General features: G+C 43.7%; 1 protein-coding gene across 12 annotated transcripts in view; it reads left to right on the forward strand.

The window, feature by feature from the left end:
* The window catches only part of SMARCD3 (SWI/SNF related BAF chromatin remodeling complex subunit D3), a 268,276-nt gene that overhangs the window by 199,990 nt on the left and 50,884 nt on the right, over positions 1 to 17,402 (forward strand). For all 12 annotated transcript variants that reach the window (XM_048842073.2, XM_048842074.2, XM_075126139.1 and 9 more), the window contains 2 exons: positions 8,426 to 8,523; positions 9,198 to 9,333. In XM_048842073.2, the coding sequence (XP_048698030.1) occupies positions 8,426 to 8,523; positions 9,198 to 9,333 (234 nt within the window). The remainder of the gene's footprint in view (positions 1 to 8,425; positions 8,524 to 9,197; positions 9,334 to 17,402) is intronic.

Below are 17,402 nucleotides of genomic sequence, written 5' to 3' on the forward strand. Positions count from 1 at the left end.
TTAAATGTTTAGACACTTTGAACTTACCCTTTTTCAGAGATATTGGGTAAAATTTCCAATAGCTCTTAAGTCTCATTTTTAAAAGTGACTTGAGTACTTGAAGCCTGAATCCCATTGAAACTCAGTGGGACTTCCTCCTAAGTACCTAGGTCACTTTTGAGAATTTTACCTCGTACTTTGATCTAAGGCTAAAGATAAATTTCTTAATTTGGTTCTTTATTTTTAAAGATCTGAGGACATAATTAGCATTTAAACTTTGACCTCTTTACACCACTCTTAAGGTATAAAGGGACCTTTAAGTGAATAATTATATTCACTTGTAGGTTTCAGAGTAACAGCCGTGTTAGTCTGTATTCGCAAAAAGAAAAGGAGTACTTGTGGCACCTTAGAGACTAATCAATTTATTTGAGCATGAGCTTTCGTGAGCTACAGCTCACTTCATCGGATGCATACCGTGGAAACTGCAGCAGACTTTATATATACACGCAATCACAGACATGAAGGTCGCTATCTTAAAACAAAAAAACTTCAAATCCAGACTCCAGCGAGAAACTGCTGAATTGGAATTCATTTGCAAATTGGATACTATTAATTTAGGCTTAAATAGAGACTGGGAGTGGCTAAGTCATTATGCAAGGTAGCCTATTTCCTCTTGTTTTTTCCTACCCCCCCCCCCCCCAGATGTTCTGGTTTAACTTGGATTTAAACTTGGAGAGTCGTCAGTTTGGATGAGCTATTACCAGCAGGAGAGTGAGTTTGTGTGTGTATGGGGGTGGGGGGAATGTGAGAAAACCTGGATTTGTGCTGGAAATGGCCCACCTTGATTATCATGCACATTGTAGGGAGAATGGTCACTTTGGATGAGCTATTACCAGCAGGATAGTGAGTTTGTGTGTGTGGTTTTTGGGAGGAGGGTGAGGGGGTGAGAGAACCTGGATTTGTGCAGGAAATGGCCCAACTTGATTGTCATGCACATTGTGTAAAGAGTTGTCACTTTGGATGGGCTATCACCAGCAGGAGAGTGAATTTGTGTGGGGGGGTGGAGGGTGAGAAAACCTGGATTTGTGCTGGAAATGGCCCAACCTGATGATCACTTTAGATAGAATCACAGAATCATAGAATATAAGGGTTGGAAGGGACCCCAGAAGGTCATCTAGTCCAACCCCCTGCTTGAAGCAGGACCAAATCCCAGTTAAATCATCCCAGCCAGGGCTTTGTCAAGCCTGACCTTAAAAACCTCTAAGGAAGGAGATTCTACCACCTCCCTAGGTAACGCATTCCAGTGTTTCACCACCCTCTTAGTGAAAAAGTTTTTCCTAATATCCAATCTAAACCTCCCCCACTGCAACTTGATAAGCTATTACCAGCAGGACAGTGGGGTGGGAGGAGGTATTGTTTCATATTCTCTGTGTATATATAAAGTCTGCTGCAGTTTCCACGGTATGCATCCGATGAAGTGAGCTGTAGCTCACGAAAGCTCATGCTCAAATAAATTGGTTAGTCTCTAAGGTGCCGCAAGTACTCCTTTTCTATTCACTTGTAGGTTTACTTTTTTGCCCCCTCCAAGACCCCTTTATATTGCCAGAGCAGTGTTCAGTGGCCTTAGTGTAAATGAGATGCAAACCCATGAGCCTGCACATTTGGGAGCTGGTTGCCTGCAAGGTAATGTTTTTTATCTGGCTTTCTGAGGCATTGTTTAAGAGAGCAGTAGTAGCATGTTCAGTGTAGCGACATTGTTAAGGAAAAAAGCTTAACCCATCAGTGCCCTTAATCTATCCAGGTTCTTGTATTGGCACCCATCATCTTCGTATGTAAGTGAGAGTAAGAATAACAACGTTGATCTATCTCAGTCTCCCTCCCTCCTTTTCTTGCTAGCAACAAGGGGATTTAAGGTTTGTTCCGAACTATGGTAACACAGTAGTGTTGGTTTGAGGAAGGTGTTATTGCAGGAAAGCAGCGTGAATGAAGAGGTGGGATTGGCAGCCATTCTTATTTCATATGGCAGTGAGTTCCATAGTTTTGGTCTGGTTCCTGGGATGGTTCTGTCTCTTACAGTCATGAGTCTTGTTGAAAGGTAGCAGTGATGTGAATTTGGGGTCATGATGAAAGAGGGGTGTCTCAGGGAGCCAGGGCCAGTCCCATGTACAGCTTTGAATATCAAGGTAGACACCTGGAATTGGACTCAGTGCAGAGAAAAGTGCTGTTGGGGGTGCTCTGTGCTGCTGAGGATGTCACTAAGCATCTGGGCTGCTGCATTCTGATTAGTTGAAACTTCCTAAAACCATAGGGCTTCATTCCTGGACATAGAGAATTGCAGTAGTTAAGCGGAGAAGTTACGAAAGGGTGGATCACAATGTGATGGAATGAGACAAATCATCTGGCCTGCTGCTGATGGAAGCTGATGTTTTTTGCCACTGTGGCTATTTGGGTATCTAGGTTCCATGCAGAGTCTGAGCGGATCCCAAGGCTACAGACCAGATTAACAATCCAGGGGAAGATACTTTTAGTGGGTGGGGTTGTTATGAAGGAAGAAAGTTCTTCAAAGCCCTTAATGTAAAAGTTCAGTTTGCTGAATAGCCACTGATTATTACAACTTCTAGAAGCTTTTAGTGTATGGGAGAAATGGTCCATGCTCCAAAGGGCACACAAGGTAGTTAAAAACAAGATTGAACAAGTGATTGTGAAAAATGATAGAAGAGAGGATGTGATGGAATCCAGTGATTTAATCAGGTAGTTTGCAAGGTGGCAACATGCATAAGTGGAATATTCCAAACCATATTCATTACTTTTTAAAGATCCTCTATTGTTTTCTGTTCTTAAATGGCCTTTGTCTGTTTTTTAAAGTTCTTAAACCTCTTGCTGTTTCTGGTTATTATAATATATAATAATGGATGGAAATGTTAATATACCCCCCTCCATGGGCATGTTGGGCAGCAGCTGAATATAGGGGCCCTTATGGTTCCACTTTCTGAGGAGGAAGAAGGCAGAATTCAGGGAGCTGTGAACTATGGCAGATTAAATTCAATGTAGATAAATGCAAAGTGATACAGATTGGAAAAAATAATCTCAGCTATATATACAAAATGATGGGGTCTAAATTAGCTGTTACCACTCAAGAAAGAGATCTTGGCAGCAGCATCAATAGTTTCTGAAAACAATGTGAAGCAGCAGTCAAAAGAGCTAACCAAATGTTAGGAGTCATTAGGAAAGGGATAGATAATAAAACAGAAAATATCATAATGCCTCTATATAAATCCATGGTACACCCACAAGTTGAATACTGTGTGCGGTTCTGGATACCTCGACTCCAGAATGATATATTATAATTGGAAAAGGTGCTGAGAAACACAACAAAAATGATTAGGGGTATGGAACAGCTTCCATATGAGGAGAGATTAAAAAGGTTAAGACTAAAGAAAAGGAGTACTTGTGGCACCTTAGAGACTAACCAATTTATTTGAGCATGAGCTTTCGTGAGCTACAGCTCACTTCATCAGATGTTTACCGTGGAAACTGCAGCAGACTTTATATACACACAGAGAATATGAAACAATACCTCCTCCCACCCCACTGTCCTGCTGGTAATAGCTTATCTAAAGTGATCAACAGGTGGGCCATTTCCAGCACAAATCCAGGTTTTCTCACCCTCCACCCCCCACACAAATTCACTCTCCTGCTGGTGCTAGCCCATCCAAAGTGACAACTCTTTACATAATCAAGTCGGGCTATTTCCTGCATAGATCAAGGTTTTCTCACATCCCCCCCACCCCCATACACACACAAACTCACTCTCCTGCTGGTAATAGCTCATCTAAACTGACCACTCTCCAAGTTTAAATCCAAGTTAAACCAGAACATCTGGGGGGGGGGGGTAGGAAAAAACAAGAAGAAACAGGCTACCTTGCATAATGACTTAGCCACTCCCAGTCTCTATTTAAGCCTAAATTAATAGTATCCAATTTGCAAATGAATTCCAATTCAGCAGTTTCTCGCTGGAGTCTGGATTTGAAGTTTTTTTGTTTTAAGATAGCGACCTTCATGTCTGTGATTGCGTGACCAGAGAGATTGAAGTGTTCTCCGACTGGTTTATGAATGTTATGATTCTTGACATCTGATTTGTGTCCATTTATTCTTTTACGTAGAGACTGTCCAGTTTGACCAATGTACATGGCAGAGGGGCATTGCTGGCACATGATGGCATATATCACATTGGTGGATGTGCAGGTGAACGAGCCTCTGATAGTGTGGCTGATGTTATTAGGCCCTGTGATGGTGTCCCCTGAATAGATATGTGGGCACAATTGGCAACGGGCTTTGTTGCAAGGATAAGTTCCTGGGTTAGTGGTTCTGTTGTGTGGTATGTGGTTGTTGGTGAGTATTTGCTTCAGGTTGCGGGGCTGTCTGTAGGCAAGGACTGGCCTGTCTCCCAAGACTTGTGAGAGTGTTGGGTCATCCTTTAGGATAGGTTGTAGATCCTTAATAATGCGTTGGAGGGGTTTTAGTTGGGGGCTGAAGGTGACCGCTAGTGGCATTCTGTTATTTTCTTTGTTAGGCCTGTCCTGTAGTAGGTAACTTCTGGGAACTCTTCTGGCTCTATCAATCTGTTTCTTTACTTCTGCAGGTGGGTATTGTAGTTGTAGGTTTAACTTGGATTTAAACTTGGAGAGTGGTCAGTTTAGATGAGCTATTACCAGCAGGAGAGTGAGTTTGTGTGTGTATGGGGGTGGGGGGGATGTGAGAAAACCTTGATCTATGCAGGAAATAGCCCGACTTGATTATGTAAAGAGTTGTCACTTTGGATGGGCTAGCACCAGCAGGAGAGTGAATTTGTGTGAGGGGTGGAGGGTGAGAAAACCTGGATTTGTGCTGGAAATGGCCCACCTGTTGATCACTTTAGATAAGCTATTACCAGCAGGACAGTGGGGTGGGAGGAGGTATTGTTTCATATTCTCTGTGTGTATATAAAGTCTGCTGCAGTTTCCACGGTAAACATCTGATGAAGTGAGCTGTAGCTCACGAAAGCTCATGCTCAAATAAATTGGTTAGTCTCTAAGGTGCCACAAGTACTCCTTTTCTTTTTGCGAATACAGACTAACACGGCTGTTCCTCTGAAACCTAAGATTAAGACTGTTCATCTTAGAAAAGAGACAACTAAGGGAGGGATATGACAGAGGTTTTTACAGTCATAAACGGTATGGAGAAAGTGAATAGGAAAGTATTATTTACCCTTTCATCTAACACAAGAACTAGGGATCACCTGATGAAATTAATAGGCAGCAGATTTAAAACAGACAAAAGGTGCACGATACACAGTCAACCCATGGAACTCGTTGTGAAGGCCAAAAATATAACTGGGTTAGGAAAAAGAATTAGATAAGTTCATAAAGAATAGGTCCGTCAATGGCTATTAGCCAAGATGGTCAGGGACGCAACCCCGTGCTCTGCGTGTCCCTAAATCTCCAACTGCCAGAAGCTGGGACTGGATGACAGGAAATGGATCACTTGAAATTGTCCTTGTGACCGGAGTCCCAGGGGAGCCAACTGTGGTCACTCAATTAGGGTGAACTGCAAAGAATGGGTCAGACAATCCCCAAAGCGGGTGGATATTCCAATACTTAGATTTAGCAAGCCAGCACAAAACAGCTTCTACAATACCTTACTGGCTACCCAGAAGCCAGCAACACAGTTCCCTTAAAGTAACCCAGCCTCAGGCCTCCCCAAGATACCCAAGTCAAATATGATGAGGATTACTGAAAATCTTATTCATCATATAAAAAAGTTTTACCAATCCTAAAGGATCGGACTCATTACTTCCCAGGTTAATCACTTTTCCAGATCTTACCCAAATACGTGCTTACAGCCAATTCTTATTAAAGAAACTAAAATGTATTTAAAAAGAAAAGAGAGTATGGTTAAAAGATCAGTATACATACAGACTTGAGTACAATCTTGAGATTCAGATTCATGGCAGAGATGATGAGTTTTATAGATGCAAAGAGTTCTTTTCGAAATAGTTCATAGGTTATAGTCCAATGTTTATATCTAGGGCAGTCCAGTCAGGACTGGGATCTCAGTCCTTATGGCTTAGGCTTCCACTGTGTGAAGCCTCAAGCAGATCTGAGATAAAAAGGATTGGGACCCAAACATCTTTATACAGTTTCAGGCCTTCTTGTGCAACTCGGAGTCCTTCAGCCAACAATAGGCACTCATGGGAACTTTGAAGTGGATCCATTTCCTAAGCATCGCCGGTAATTATCCACACAGATTAACATAAGGCAATTGCCTATTTTTCCACCATTCATAGATAATGTGCTGTACATTTCAAAGAGAGATGAATACAGTGATATCCTATGTTTACAATTCATTTAAATGTTAAGATGTCCTTTCGATCTCTGAATTAACAGAATACAGAATAGACAGGGGCTATTTGATTACATTGTTGGCCACTACCAATATATATATGTAAATGCACAAAAACACAAACATTATCTCCCCATATGCCTTTAAGGGTTGAATTTGAGTAATTTATCCTGCAAGATGCTTAACCCTTTCTGTCATGTGTCACAGTCCTGTTCTGTCCATTCCCTCTGAAGCACTGTCCAAAGTTAGGATACTGGTTTAGATGGACCATTGGTCTGACCCAGTAATCAAAGGCTTTGGTGAAGGCCATGTCAAAGGCTTTCTGAAAGTCCAAGTACTCTATATCGACTGGATTTCACTATATGGACTATATCAGGAGTTCCCAAACTTGGTTCATGGCTTGTTCAGGGTAAGCCCGTGGCGGGCCGCGAGACACTTTGTTTACCTGAACGTCCACAGGTATGGCCGCTTGCACCTCCCAGTGGCTGCGGTTCACTGTTCCCGGCCAATGGGAGCTGCAGGAAGTGGTGCAGGCTGGGCCACCACTTCCTGCTGCTTCCCACAGCTCCCATTGGCTGGGAATGGCGAACTGCGGCCACTGATAACATGAGTTATGAGGAGAGGCTGAGGGAACTGGGGATGTTTAGTTTATGGAAGAGAAGAATGAGCGGGGATTTGATAGCTGCTTTCAACTACCTGAAAGGGGGTTCCAAAGAGGATGGATCTAGACTGTTCTCAGTGGTAGCAGATGACAGAACAAGGAGTAATGGTCCCAAGTTGCAGTGGGGGAGATTTAGGTTGGATAGTAGGAAAAACTTTTTCACTCGGAGGGTGGTGAAACACTGGAATGCATTACCTAGGGAGGTGGTAGAATCTCCTTCCTTAGAAGTTTTTAAGGTCAGGCTTGACAAAGCCCTGGCTGGGATGATTTAATTGGGGATCGGTCCTGCTTTGAGCAGGGAGTTGGACTAGATGACCTCCTAAGGTCCCTTCCAACCCTGATATTCTATGATTTTATGATTCACTGGGAGCTGGAGCAGCCATACCTGTGGACGCTCAGGTAAATAAAGCATCTCGCGGCCCACCAGGGGCTTACCCTGAACAAGCCGCGAGCTAAGTTTGGGAATCCCTGAACTATATTGACATAGATTCTAAGGCCGGAAGGGACCACTCTGATCATTTAGTCTGACCTGCTACATAAGAATAAGAACATAAGAATGCCCATACTGGGTCAGACCAATGGTCTGTCTAGGCCACTATTCTGTCTTCTGACAGTGGCCAATGCCATGTGTTTCAAAGAGAGTGAAAAGAACAGGGCAATTATCAAGTGATCCATCCCTTGTTGTCCAGTCGCACCATCTGGCAGTCAGAGGTTTAGGGCACCAAGAGCATGAAATTGCATCCCTGATCATCTTGACTAATTGCCATTAATGGACCTTTCCTCCATGAACTAATCTAATTATTTTTGAACCCCATTGCATAACACAGGCCATAGAACTTACCCTAAATAATTCCTGTTTGAACTATGCAGGGTCTTTTAGAAAAACATCTAATCTTTCATTAAAAAATTGCCAGTGATGGAGAATCTACCACAACCTTTGGTAAATTGTTCCAGTGATTAATTACCCCCACTGTTAAAAATGTACACCTTATTTCCAGCCTTAATTTGTCTAGTTTCAAGTTCCACCTATTGGATCTTGTTATATCTTTGCTTGATTAATCAGCCCATTATCAAATATTTGTTCCATATGTAGGTAATTGTAGACTGATCTAGTCACACCTTAGCCTTCTAACATTATAATGAGCTGTTTGCTACGGCTGCTAGACTAAAGCGGGGATGCTGCCCACCCCATCAGCATCCAGCATCCAGCCAGACTGGTAAGTGACTTTGGAATTTATCAGGAAAGCAGTGTTAATATAAAGAATGCCCGGGCGGGGGTGGGCAGAGCTAGAGATAAGCTTTCAGAATTACCTGACTTTTGAGCCCTTGATTTCTCACCTTCCTGTTCAATTGCAAGGTATTTTTTTTTCCCAGGGATATTAACAAACCTTTCACCTTGTTTAGATCTTCGACTGTCCACGGCTAAAATTTTCTGAAATTCCTCAGAGACTCACTAACCTGCTGCTGCCTCCAGACCCCATAGTTATAAACCACATCATCAGGTAAGTGTGCCGGCCAGCCCAGCACTGCCTGGGTTTCCCACAACAAAGAAAGTATGAGCCTCCAACCAAACCAGTCCTCCATTTTCTGCCAAACCAGGACCCTGATAGATTGTTTTTATGTGAGATACTTCCACAGATGCCATTACTCTAATACCTCATGAACTTTCATGAATTTATCCTCATAACCCCCTCCCTTCCCTTAGGAAATGTTGTTATCCCCATGTTACAGATGGGAAGTTGAAGTACAGAAAGACTAAGTGTTTTGCCCAAAGTCAAAGAAGATGTGAGTAGTGGAGCAGGGAGTTGAATCTGTGTCTCACTAGTCCTCGGCTAGAACCCTAAACACCGGACGATCTGTTCTTTCTAAAAAGGTACCTTTCACTATCCCCTGCAACACATCCTGCTGGAATACCGAGCTTTCCCCAAAGCCAGCACTCCTGGGAAGAGACTGGAGTAGCTGGGAGCTCCCATCCTGCCCTGCTACCTACAGTGCCTCCTACTAGGAGATGTTGGGACCTGTAGCGTTTGTGAGTGCCACAGAAGAAGCTCTGTTATTCCCATTCCTTGCTAGTTAGGTCTGGAAGAAGTCTCAGCAGATTCTGCTAAAAACTTGGACCCAAGTGGGCCTAACACTTAGAGTGGAATTCAAGGTTCTGTTGTTATCTTCTCCATAGTGTTGACCCCAATGACCAGAAAAAGACGGCGTGTTATGACATTGACGTGGAAGTTGAAGATCCCTTAAAAGGACAGATGAGTAGCTTTCTCCTCTCAACAGCCAATCAGCAGGAGATCACAGCACTGGACAACAAGGTACTGGCACAAGAGTGAAGGATTTAAAGTATCATGGAGCATGGTATATGTGAATACGCAGTACGAGGGGCATGGAATCACATGCTACACTCTGGGAATGCAGTCTGAGCTGGATACATTGTCACAGAGCATGCTCTATGGGAGTGGATATTAATAGATTTTTAGGTCAGAAGGCACCATTAGATTATCTAGTTTGACATCCTATTTAACACGGGCCATAGAATTTCACCCAGTTACCTTTATATTGAGCCCAATAATGTGTGTTTAACTGAAAAATACCTTCTAGAAAGGCATCTAATCTTGATGTAAAGACATCAAGAGATAGAAAATCCACCACTTCCCTTGCTGGTTTGTTCCAATAGTTAATCACTCTCCCTATGAAAAATTTGTGCCTTATTTCTAATTTGATTTTGTCTGGCTTTAACTTCCAGCCATTCATTCTTGTTCTGCTTTCTCCACTGGACTAAATAGCTCTTTACTACCTGGTATTGTCTTGCCATGAAGATACTCATATACGATAATCAAGTCACTTTTTGATCTTCTTTTTAATAAGATAAACAAATTGAGCTCCTTAAATCTCTCATGTAAAGCTTTTTTTTTTTCCAGTCCTCAAATAATTTTTGTGGCTCTTTTCTGTACCCTCTCCAAGTTTACAACATCTTTTTTAAAATGTGGATACCAGAACTGGATACAGTAATCACGTCCCTACTTCAAAAAAAGAAAAGGAGTACTTGTGGCACCTTAGAGACTAACAAATTTATTTGAGCATAAGCTTTCGTGAGCTACAGCATACTTCATCGGATGCATTCAGTGGAAAATACAGTGGGGAAATTTATATACATAGAGAACATGAAAGAATGGGTGTAACCATACACACCGTAAGGAGAGTGATCACTTAAGGTGAGCTATTACCAGCAGGAGAGCGGGGGGCGGGGGAGGAGGGGACCTTTTGTAGTGATAATCAAGGTGGGCCATTTCCAGCAGTTGACAAGAATGTCTGAGGAACAGTGGGGGGTTGGGGGGGGGGATAAACATGGGGAAATAGTTTTACTTTGTGTAATGACCCATCCACTCCCAGTCTCTATTCAAGCCTAAGTTAATTATATCCAGTTTGCAAATTAATTCCAATTCAGCAGACGCTCGTTGGAGTCTGTTTCTGAAGCTTTTTTGTTGAAGAATTGCAACTTTTAGGTCTGTAATCGAGTGACCAAAGAGATTGAAGTGTTCTCCAACTGGTTTTTGAATATTATAATTCTTGACGTCTGATTTGTGTCCCACTGTTCCTCAGATGTTCTTGTCAACTGCTGGAAATGGCCCACCTTGATTATCACTACAAAAGATTTTTTCCTGCCCCCCCCCCCCCATTCTCCTGCTGGTAATAGCTCACCTTAAGTGATCACTCTCCTTACACTGTGTATGGTAACACCCATTCTTTCATGTTCTCTATGTATATAAATCTCCCCACTGTATTTTCCACTGAATGCATCTGATGAAGTGAGCTGTAGCTCATGAAAGCTTATGCTCAAATAAATTTGTTAGTCTCTAAGGTGCCACAAGTACTCCTTTTCTTTTTGCGAATACAGACTAGCACGGCTGCTACTCTGAAACCTGTCATTATACTGGTTTAGTTACAGCTGTACAACTTGAAAGGGTGAATGCAATTGTATCAGTGTAAAGGTGCTAATTCTCATAAACTATTCCAGTGTAATAAGCACCTTTATGCCAGGAAAACTGTGCCACACTAGGGTTTGTACCAATTTAGCTATTTCACTGTAAAATCACACCTCTAACCAAAATAGTTAAATTGGTAGAAAAACTATGTGTATACCTTCCACTTTCACTGAATGATTGTAACAGTTGGGGTGTTGAATGTTTAACAACAAAGTCCTTTCACAAAATATTTATTAGTCATTTCAGTTAAATAGGCGGTAACAAAGTAACCAAAAAGGGGTTTTAAACTATATGACTTAGGCCAGGTCTACACTGCAAGCTTTTGCCAGCATAGCAATGTTGGTTACGTTTGTGATTTTCTGTGACATTTTTGTCCTATCAGAAGTCCTAGTGTAGATGCAGTTGTACTAGCATAAAAGTGCTTTTGCTGGCTTAGCTTATATTTTGTCCAATGACTCAATATAAGCTATACCGGCAAAATAACTTTTTTGCATTTACATAGGAGAGTTTTACTGAAACTTTCAAGAATAGATTTGGCCTCTGAGTTTCCAGTCTGTAAAACAGGGATAGCAGCACTGCTCTACCTCCCAGGGGTGTTATGAGGATAATGACTCTGAAGACTGTAAAGCACTCAGATGCTACAGTGAGTGGGACTGTGTATCTGTGATTGATGGATATGGAGGTTTTGGTTCATGATGAAACCACCCCAGTACTTCCCACTGCAGAGCTCCTCTCCCTGCCTCTTCAGGTTTCAGAGTAACAGCCGTGTTAGTCTGTATTCGCAAAAAGAAAAGGAGTACTTGTGGCACCTTAGAGACTAACCAATTTATTTGAGCATGAGCTTTCGTGAGCTACAGCTCACTTCATCAGATTCATACCGTGGAAACTGCAGCAGACTTTATATATACACAGAGAATATGAAACAACACCTCCTCCCACCCCACTGTCCTGCTGGTAATAGCTTATCTAAAGTGATCAACAGGTGGGCCATTTCCAGCACAAATCCAGGTTTTCTCACCCTCCACCCCCCCACACAAATTCACTCTCCTGCTGGTGCTAGCCCATCCAAAGTGACAACTCTTTACATAATCAAGTCGGGCTATTTCCTGCATAAATCCAGGTTTTCTCACATCCCCCCCACCCCCATACACACACAAACTCACTCTCCTGCTGGTAATAGCTCATCTAAACTGACCACTCTCCAAGTTTAAATCCAAGTTAAACCAGAACATCTGGGGGGGGGGGGTAGGAAAAAACAAGAGGAAACAGGCTACCTTGCATAATGACTTAGCCACTCCCAGTCTCTATTTAAGCCTAAATTAATAGTATCCAATTTGCAAATGAATTCCAATTCAGCAGTTTCTCGCTGGAGTCTGGATTTGAAGTTTTTTTGTTTTAAGATAGCAACCTTCATGTCTGTGATTGCGTGACCAGAGGGATTGAAGTGTTCTCCGACTGGTTTATGAATGTTATAATTCTTGACATCTGATTTGTGTCCATTTATTCTTTTACGTAGAGACTGTCCAGTTTGACCAATGTACATGGCAGAGGGGCATTGCTGGCACATGATGGCATATATCACATTGGTGGATGTGCAGGTGAACGAGCCTCTGATAGTGTGGCTGATGTTATTAGGCCCTGTGATGGTGTCCCCTGAATAGATATGTGGGCACAATATCCCGACCTGGGATATTCTATCTACTACCCAAGATCCATAAACCTGGAAATCCTGGGCGCCCCATCATCTCAGGCATTGGCACCCTGACAGCAGGATTGTCTGGCTATGTAGACTCCCTCCTCAGGCCCTACGCTACCAGCACTCCCAGCTACCTTCGAGACACCACTGACTTCCTGAGGAAACTTCAATCCATCGGTGATCTTCCTGATAACACCATCCTGGCTACTATGGATGTAGAAGCCCTCTACACCAACATTCCACACAAAGATGGACTACAAGCCGTCAAGAACACTATCCCCGATAATGTCACGGCTAACCTGGTGGCTGAACTTTGTGACTTTGTCCTTACCCATAACTATTTCACATTTGGGGACAATGTATACCTTCAGATCAGCGGCACTGCTATGGGTACCCGCATGGCCCCACAGCATGCCAACATTTTTATGGCTGATTTAGAACAACGCTTCCTCAGCTCTCGTCCCCTAAAGCCCCTCCTCTACTTGCGCTATATTGATGACATCTTCATCATCTGGACCCATGGAAAAGAAGCCCTTGAGGAATTCCACCATGATTTCAACAATTTCCATCCCACCACCAACCTCAGCCTGGTCCAGTCCACACAAGAGATCCACTTCCTGGACACTACAGTGCTAATAAACAATGGCCACATAAACACCACCCTATACCGGAAACCTACTGACCGCTATTCCTACCTGCATGCCTCCAGCTTTCACCCTGACCACACCACACGATCCATCGTCTACAGCCAAGCTCTGCGATACAACCGCATTTGCTCCAACCCCTCAGACAGAGACAAACACCTACAAGATCTCTGTCAAGCTTTCTTACAACTACAATACCCACCTGCAGAAGTAAAGAAACAGATTGATAGAGCCAGAAGAGTTCCCAGAAGTTACCTACTACAGGACAGGCCTAACAAAGAAAATAACAGAACGCCACTAGCGGTCACCTTCAGCCCCCAACTAAAACCCCTCCAACGCATTATTAAGGATCTACAACCTATCCTAAAGGATGACCCAACACTCTCACAAGTCTTGGGAGACAGGCCAGTCCTTGCCTACAGACAGCCCCGCAACCTGAAGCAAATACTCACCAACAACCACATACCACACAACAGAACCACTAACCCAGGAACTTATCCTTGCAACAAAGCCCGTTGCCAATTGTGCCCACATATCTATTCAGGGGACACCATCACAGGGCCTAATAACATCAGCCACACTATCAGAGGCTCGTTCACCTGCACATCCACCAATGTGATATATGCCATCATGTGCCAGCAATGCCCCTCTGCCATGTACATTGGTCAAACTGGACAGTCTCTACGTAAAAGAATAAATGGACACAAATCAGATGTCAAGAATTATAACATTCATAAACCAGTCGGAGAACACTTCAATCTCTCTGGTCACGCAATCACAGACATGAAGGTCGCTATCTTAAAACAAAAAAACTTCAAATCCAGACTCCAGCGAGAAACTGCTGAATTGGAATTCATTTGCAAATTGGATACTATTAATTTAGGCTTAAATAGAGACTGGGAGTGGCTAAGTCATTATGCAAGGTAGCCTGTTTCCTCTTGTTTTTTCCTACCCCCCCCCCCCCCAGATGTTCTGGTTTAACTTGGATTTAAACTTGGAGAGTGGTCAGTTTAGATGAGCTATTACCAGCAGGAGAGTGAGTTTGTGTGTGTATGGGGGTGGGGGGGATGTGAGAAAACCTGGATTTATGCAGGAAATAGCCCGACTTGATTATGTAAAGAGTTGTCACTTTGGATGGGCTAGCACCAGCAGGAGAGTGAATTTGTGTGGGGGGGTGGAGGGTGAGAAAACCTGGATTTGTGCTGGAAATGGCCCACCTGTTGATCACTTTAGATAAGCTATTACCAGCAGGACAGTGGGGTGGGAGGAGGTATTGTTTCATATTCTCTGTGTATATATAAAGTCTGCTGCAGTTTCCACGGTATGCATCTGATGAAGTGAGCTGTAGCTCACGAAAGCTCATGCTCAAATAAATTGGTTAGTCTCTAAGGTGCCACAAGTACTCCTTTTCTTTCTGCCTCTTCAGCTCACTCTTCCCTGCACTCTTCTGTAGCCTGAACAATTATTACAATTATAAAATTATTTATTAGGGTGGAACATGCACATGGCACAAGTAGGTTCTTTTTCAGGCAGCTACTTTAGAATTAATTAAGAAGATGAAATCGGTGAAACACACAGAGATCCCTTATTAGCTTTAGTTAATTAGTTATTTACTGGAGGCAAATATAATTGAAATCATAGAAGCCCTGGCTGGGATGATTTAGTTGGCGATTGGTCCTGCTTTGAGCAGGGGGTTGGACTAGATGACCTCCTGAGGTCCCTTCCAACCCTGATATTCTATGATTCTGTGCGTTCTCACACTCAGCTCCTAGTGCCTCTTGCTCCCAGCTCCTCACACATGCACCACAAACTGAATGAGCTCCTTTTAAAACCCAGGTACCCTGATTAGCCTGCCTTAGTTGATTCTAGCAGCTTCTTGATTGGCTGCAGGTGTTCTAATCAGCCTGTCAGTCTTAATTGTCTCCAGAAGGTTCCTGATTGTTCTGGAACCTTCCCTGTTACCTTACCCAGGGAAAAGGGACCTACTTAGCCTGGGGCTAATATATCTGCCTTCTATCACTCTCCTGTAGCCATCTGGCCTGACCCTGTCACACCACCTTCTAGTCCATTCATCCAGCCCATACTTCTTTAACTTGCTGGCAAGAATACTGTGGGAGGCTGTGTCAAAAGCTTTGCTAAAGTCAAGGAACAACACTTCCACTGCTTTCCCCTCATCCATACAGCCAGTTATCTCCTCATAGAAGGCAATTAGATTAGTCAGGCATGACTTGCCCTTGGTGAATCCATGCTGACTGTTCCTGATCACTTTCCTCTCCTCTAAGTGCTTCAGAATTGATTCCTTGAGGACCTGCTCCATGATTCTTCCAGGGACTGAGGTGAGGCTGACTGGCCGGTAGTTCCCCGCATCCTCCTTCTTCCCTTTTTTAAAAATGGGCACTACATTAGCCTTTTTCCAGTCGTCCGGGACCTTCCCCGATCGCCATGAGTTTTCAAAGATAATGGCCAATGGCTCTGCAATCACATCCGCCAACTCCTTTAGCACTCTCGGATGCAGCGCATCCGGCCCCATGGACTTGTGCTCGTCCAGCTTTTCTAAATAGTCCCGAACCACTTCTTTCTTCACAGAGGTCTGGTCACCTCCTCCCCATGCTGTGCTGCCCAGTGCAGTAGTCTGGGAGCTGACCTTGTTCGTGAAGACACAGACAAAAAAAGTATTGAGTACATAAGCTTTTTCAACATCCTCTGTCACAAGGATGCCTCCCTCATTCAGTAGGGGCCCCACACTTTCCTTGACTTTCTTCTTGTTGCTAACATACCTGAAGAAACCCTTCTTGTTAAGAAACCTCTTAACATCTCTTGCTAGCTGCAACTCCAGGTGTGATTTGGCCTTCCTGATTTGGGCAACACAGCATGGGGAGCTTATGTACTCAATACTTTTTTTGCCTGTGTCTTCACGAACAAGGTCAGCTCCCAGACTACTGCACTGGGCAGCACAGCATGGGGAGGAGATGACCAGCCCTCTGTGGAGAAAGAAGTGGTTCGGGACTATTTAGAAACGCTGGACGAGCACAAGTCCATGGGGCCGGATGCGCTGCATCCGAGAGTGCTAAAGGAGTTGGCGGATGTGATTGCAGAGCCATTGGCCATTATCTTTGAAAACTCATGGCGATCGGGGAAGGTCCCGGATGCCTGGAAAAAGGCTAATGTAGTGCCCATTTTTAAAAAAGGGAAGAAGGAGGATGCGGGGAACTACCGGCCAGTCAGCCTCACCTCAGTCCCTGGAAGAATCATGGAGCAGGTCCTCAAGGAATCAATTCTGAAGCACTTAGAGGAGAGGAAAGTGATCAGGAACAGTCAGCATGGATTCACCAAGGGCAAGTCATGCCTGACTAATCTAATTGCCTTCTATGAGGAGATAACTGGCTGTATGGATGAGGGGAAAGCAGTGGATGTATTATTTCTTGACTTTAGCAAAGCTTTTGACACGGTCTCCCACAGTATTCTTGTCAGCAAGTTAAAGAAGTATGGGCTGGATGAATGCACTATAAGGTGGGTAAACAGTTGGCTAGATTGTCGGGCTCAATGGGTAGTGATCAATGGCTCCATGTCTGGATGGCAGCTGGTATCAAGTGGAGTGCCCCAAGGGTCGGTCCTGGGGCCGGTTTTGTTCAATATCTTCATAAATGATCTGGAGGATGGTGTGGATTGCACTCTCAGCAAATTTGCGGATGATACTAAACTAGGAGGAGTGGTAGATACGGTGGCAGGTAGGGATAGGATACAGAGGGACCTAGACAAATTGGAGGATTGGGCCAAAAGAAATCTGATGAGGTTCAACAAGGATAAATGCAGGGTCCTGCACTTAGGACGGAAGAATCCAATGCACCGCTACAGACTAGGGACCGAATGGCTAGGCAGCAGTTCTGCGGAAAAGGACCTAGGGGTGACAGTGGACGAGAATCTGGATATGAGTCAACAGTGTGCCCTTGTTGCCAAGAAGGCCAATGGCATTTTGGGATGTATAAGTAGGGGCATAGCCAGCAGATCGAGGGACATAATCGTTCCCCTCTATTTGACATTGGTGAGGCCTCATCTGG

The sequence above is a fragment of the Caretta caretta genome, chromosome 2, assembly GCF_965140235.1.
Source record: "Caretta caretta isolate rCarCar2 chromosome 2, rCarCar1.hap1, whole genome shotgun sequence".
In the NCBI taxonomy this organism is placed as follows: Eukaryota; Metazoa; Chordata; order Testudines; family Cheloniidae; genus Caretta; species Caretta caretta.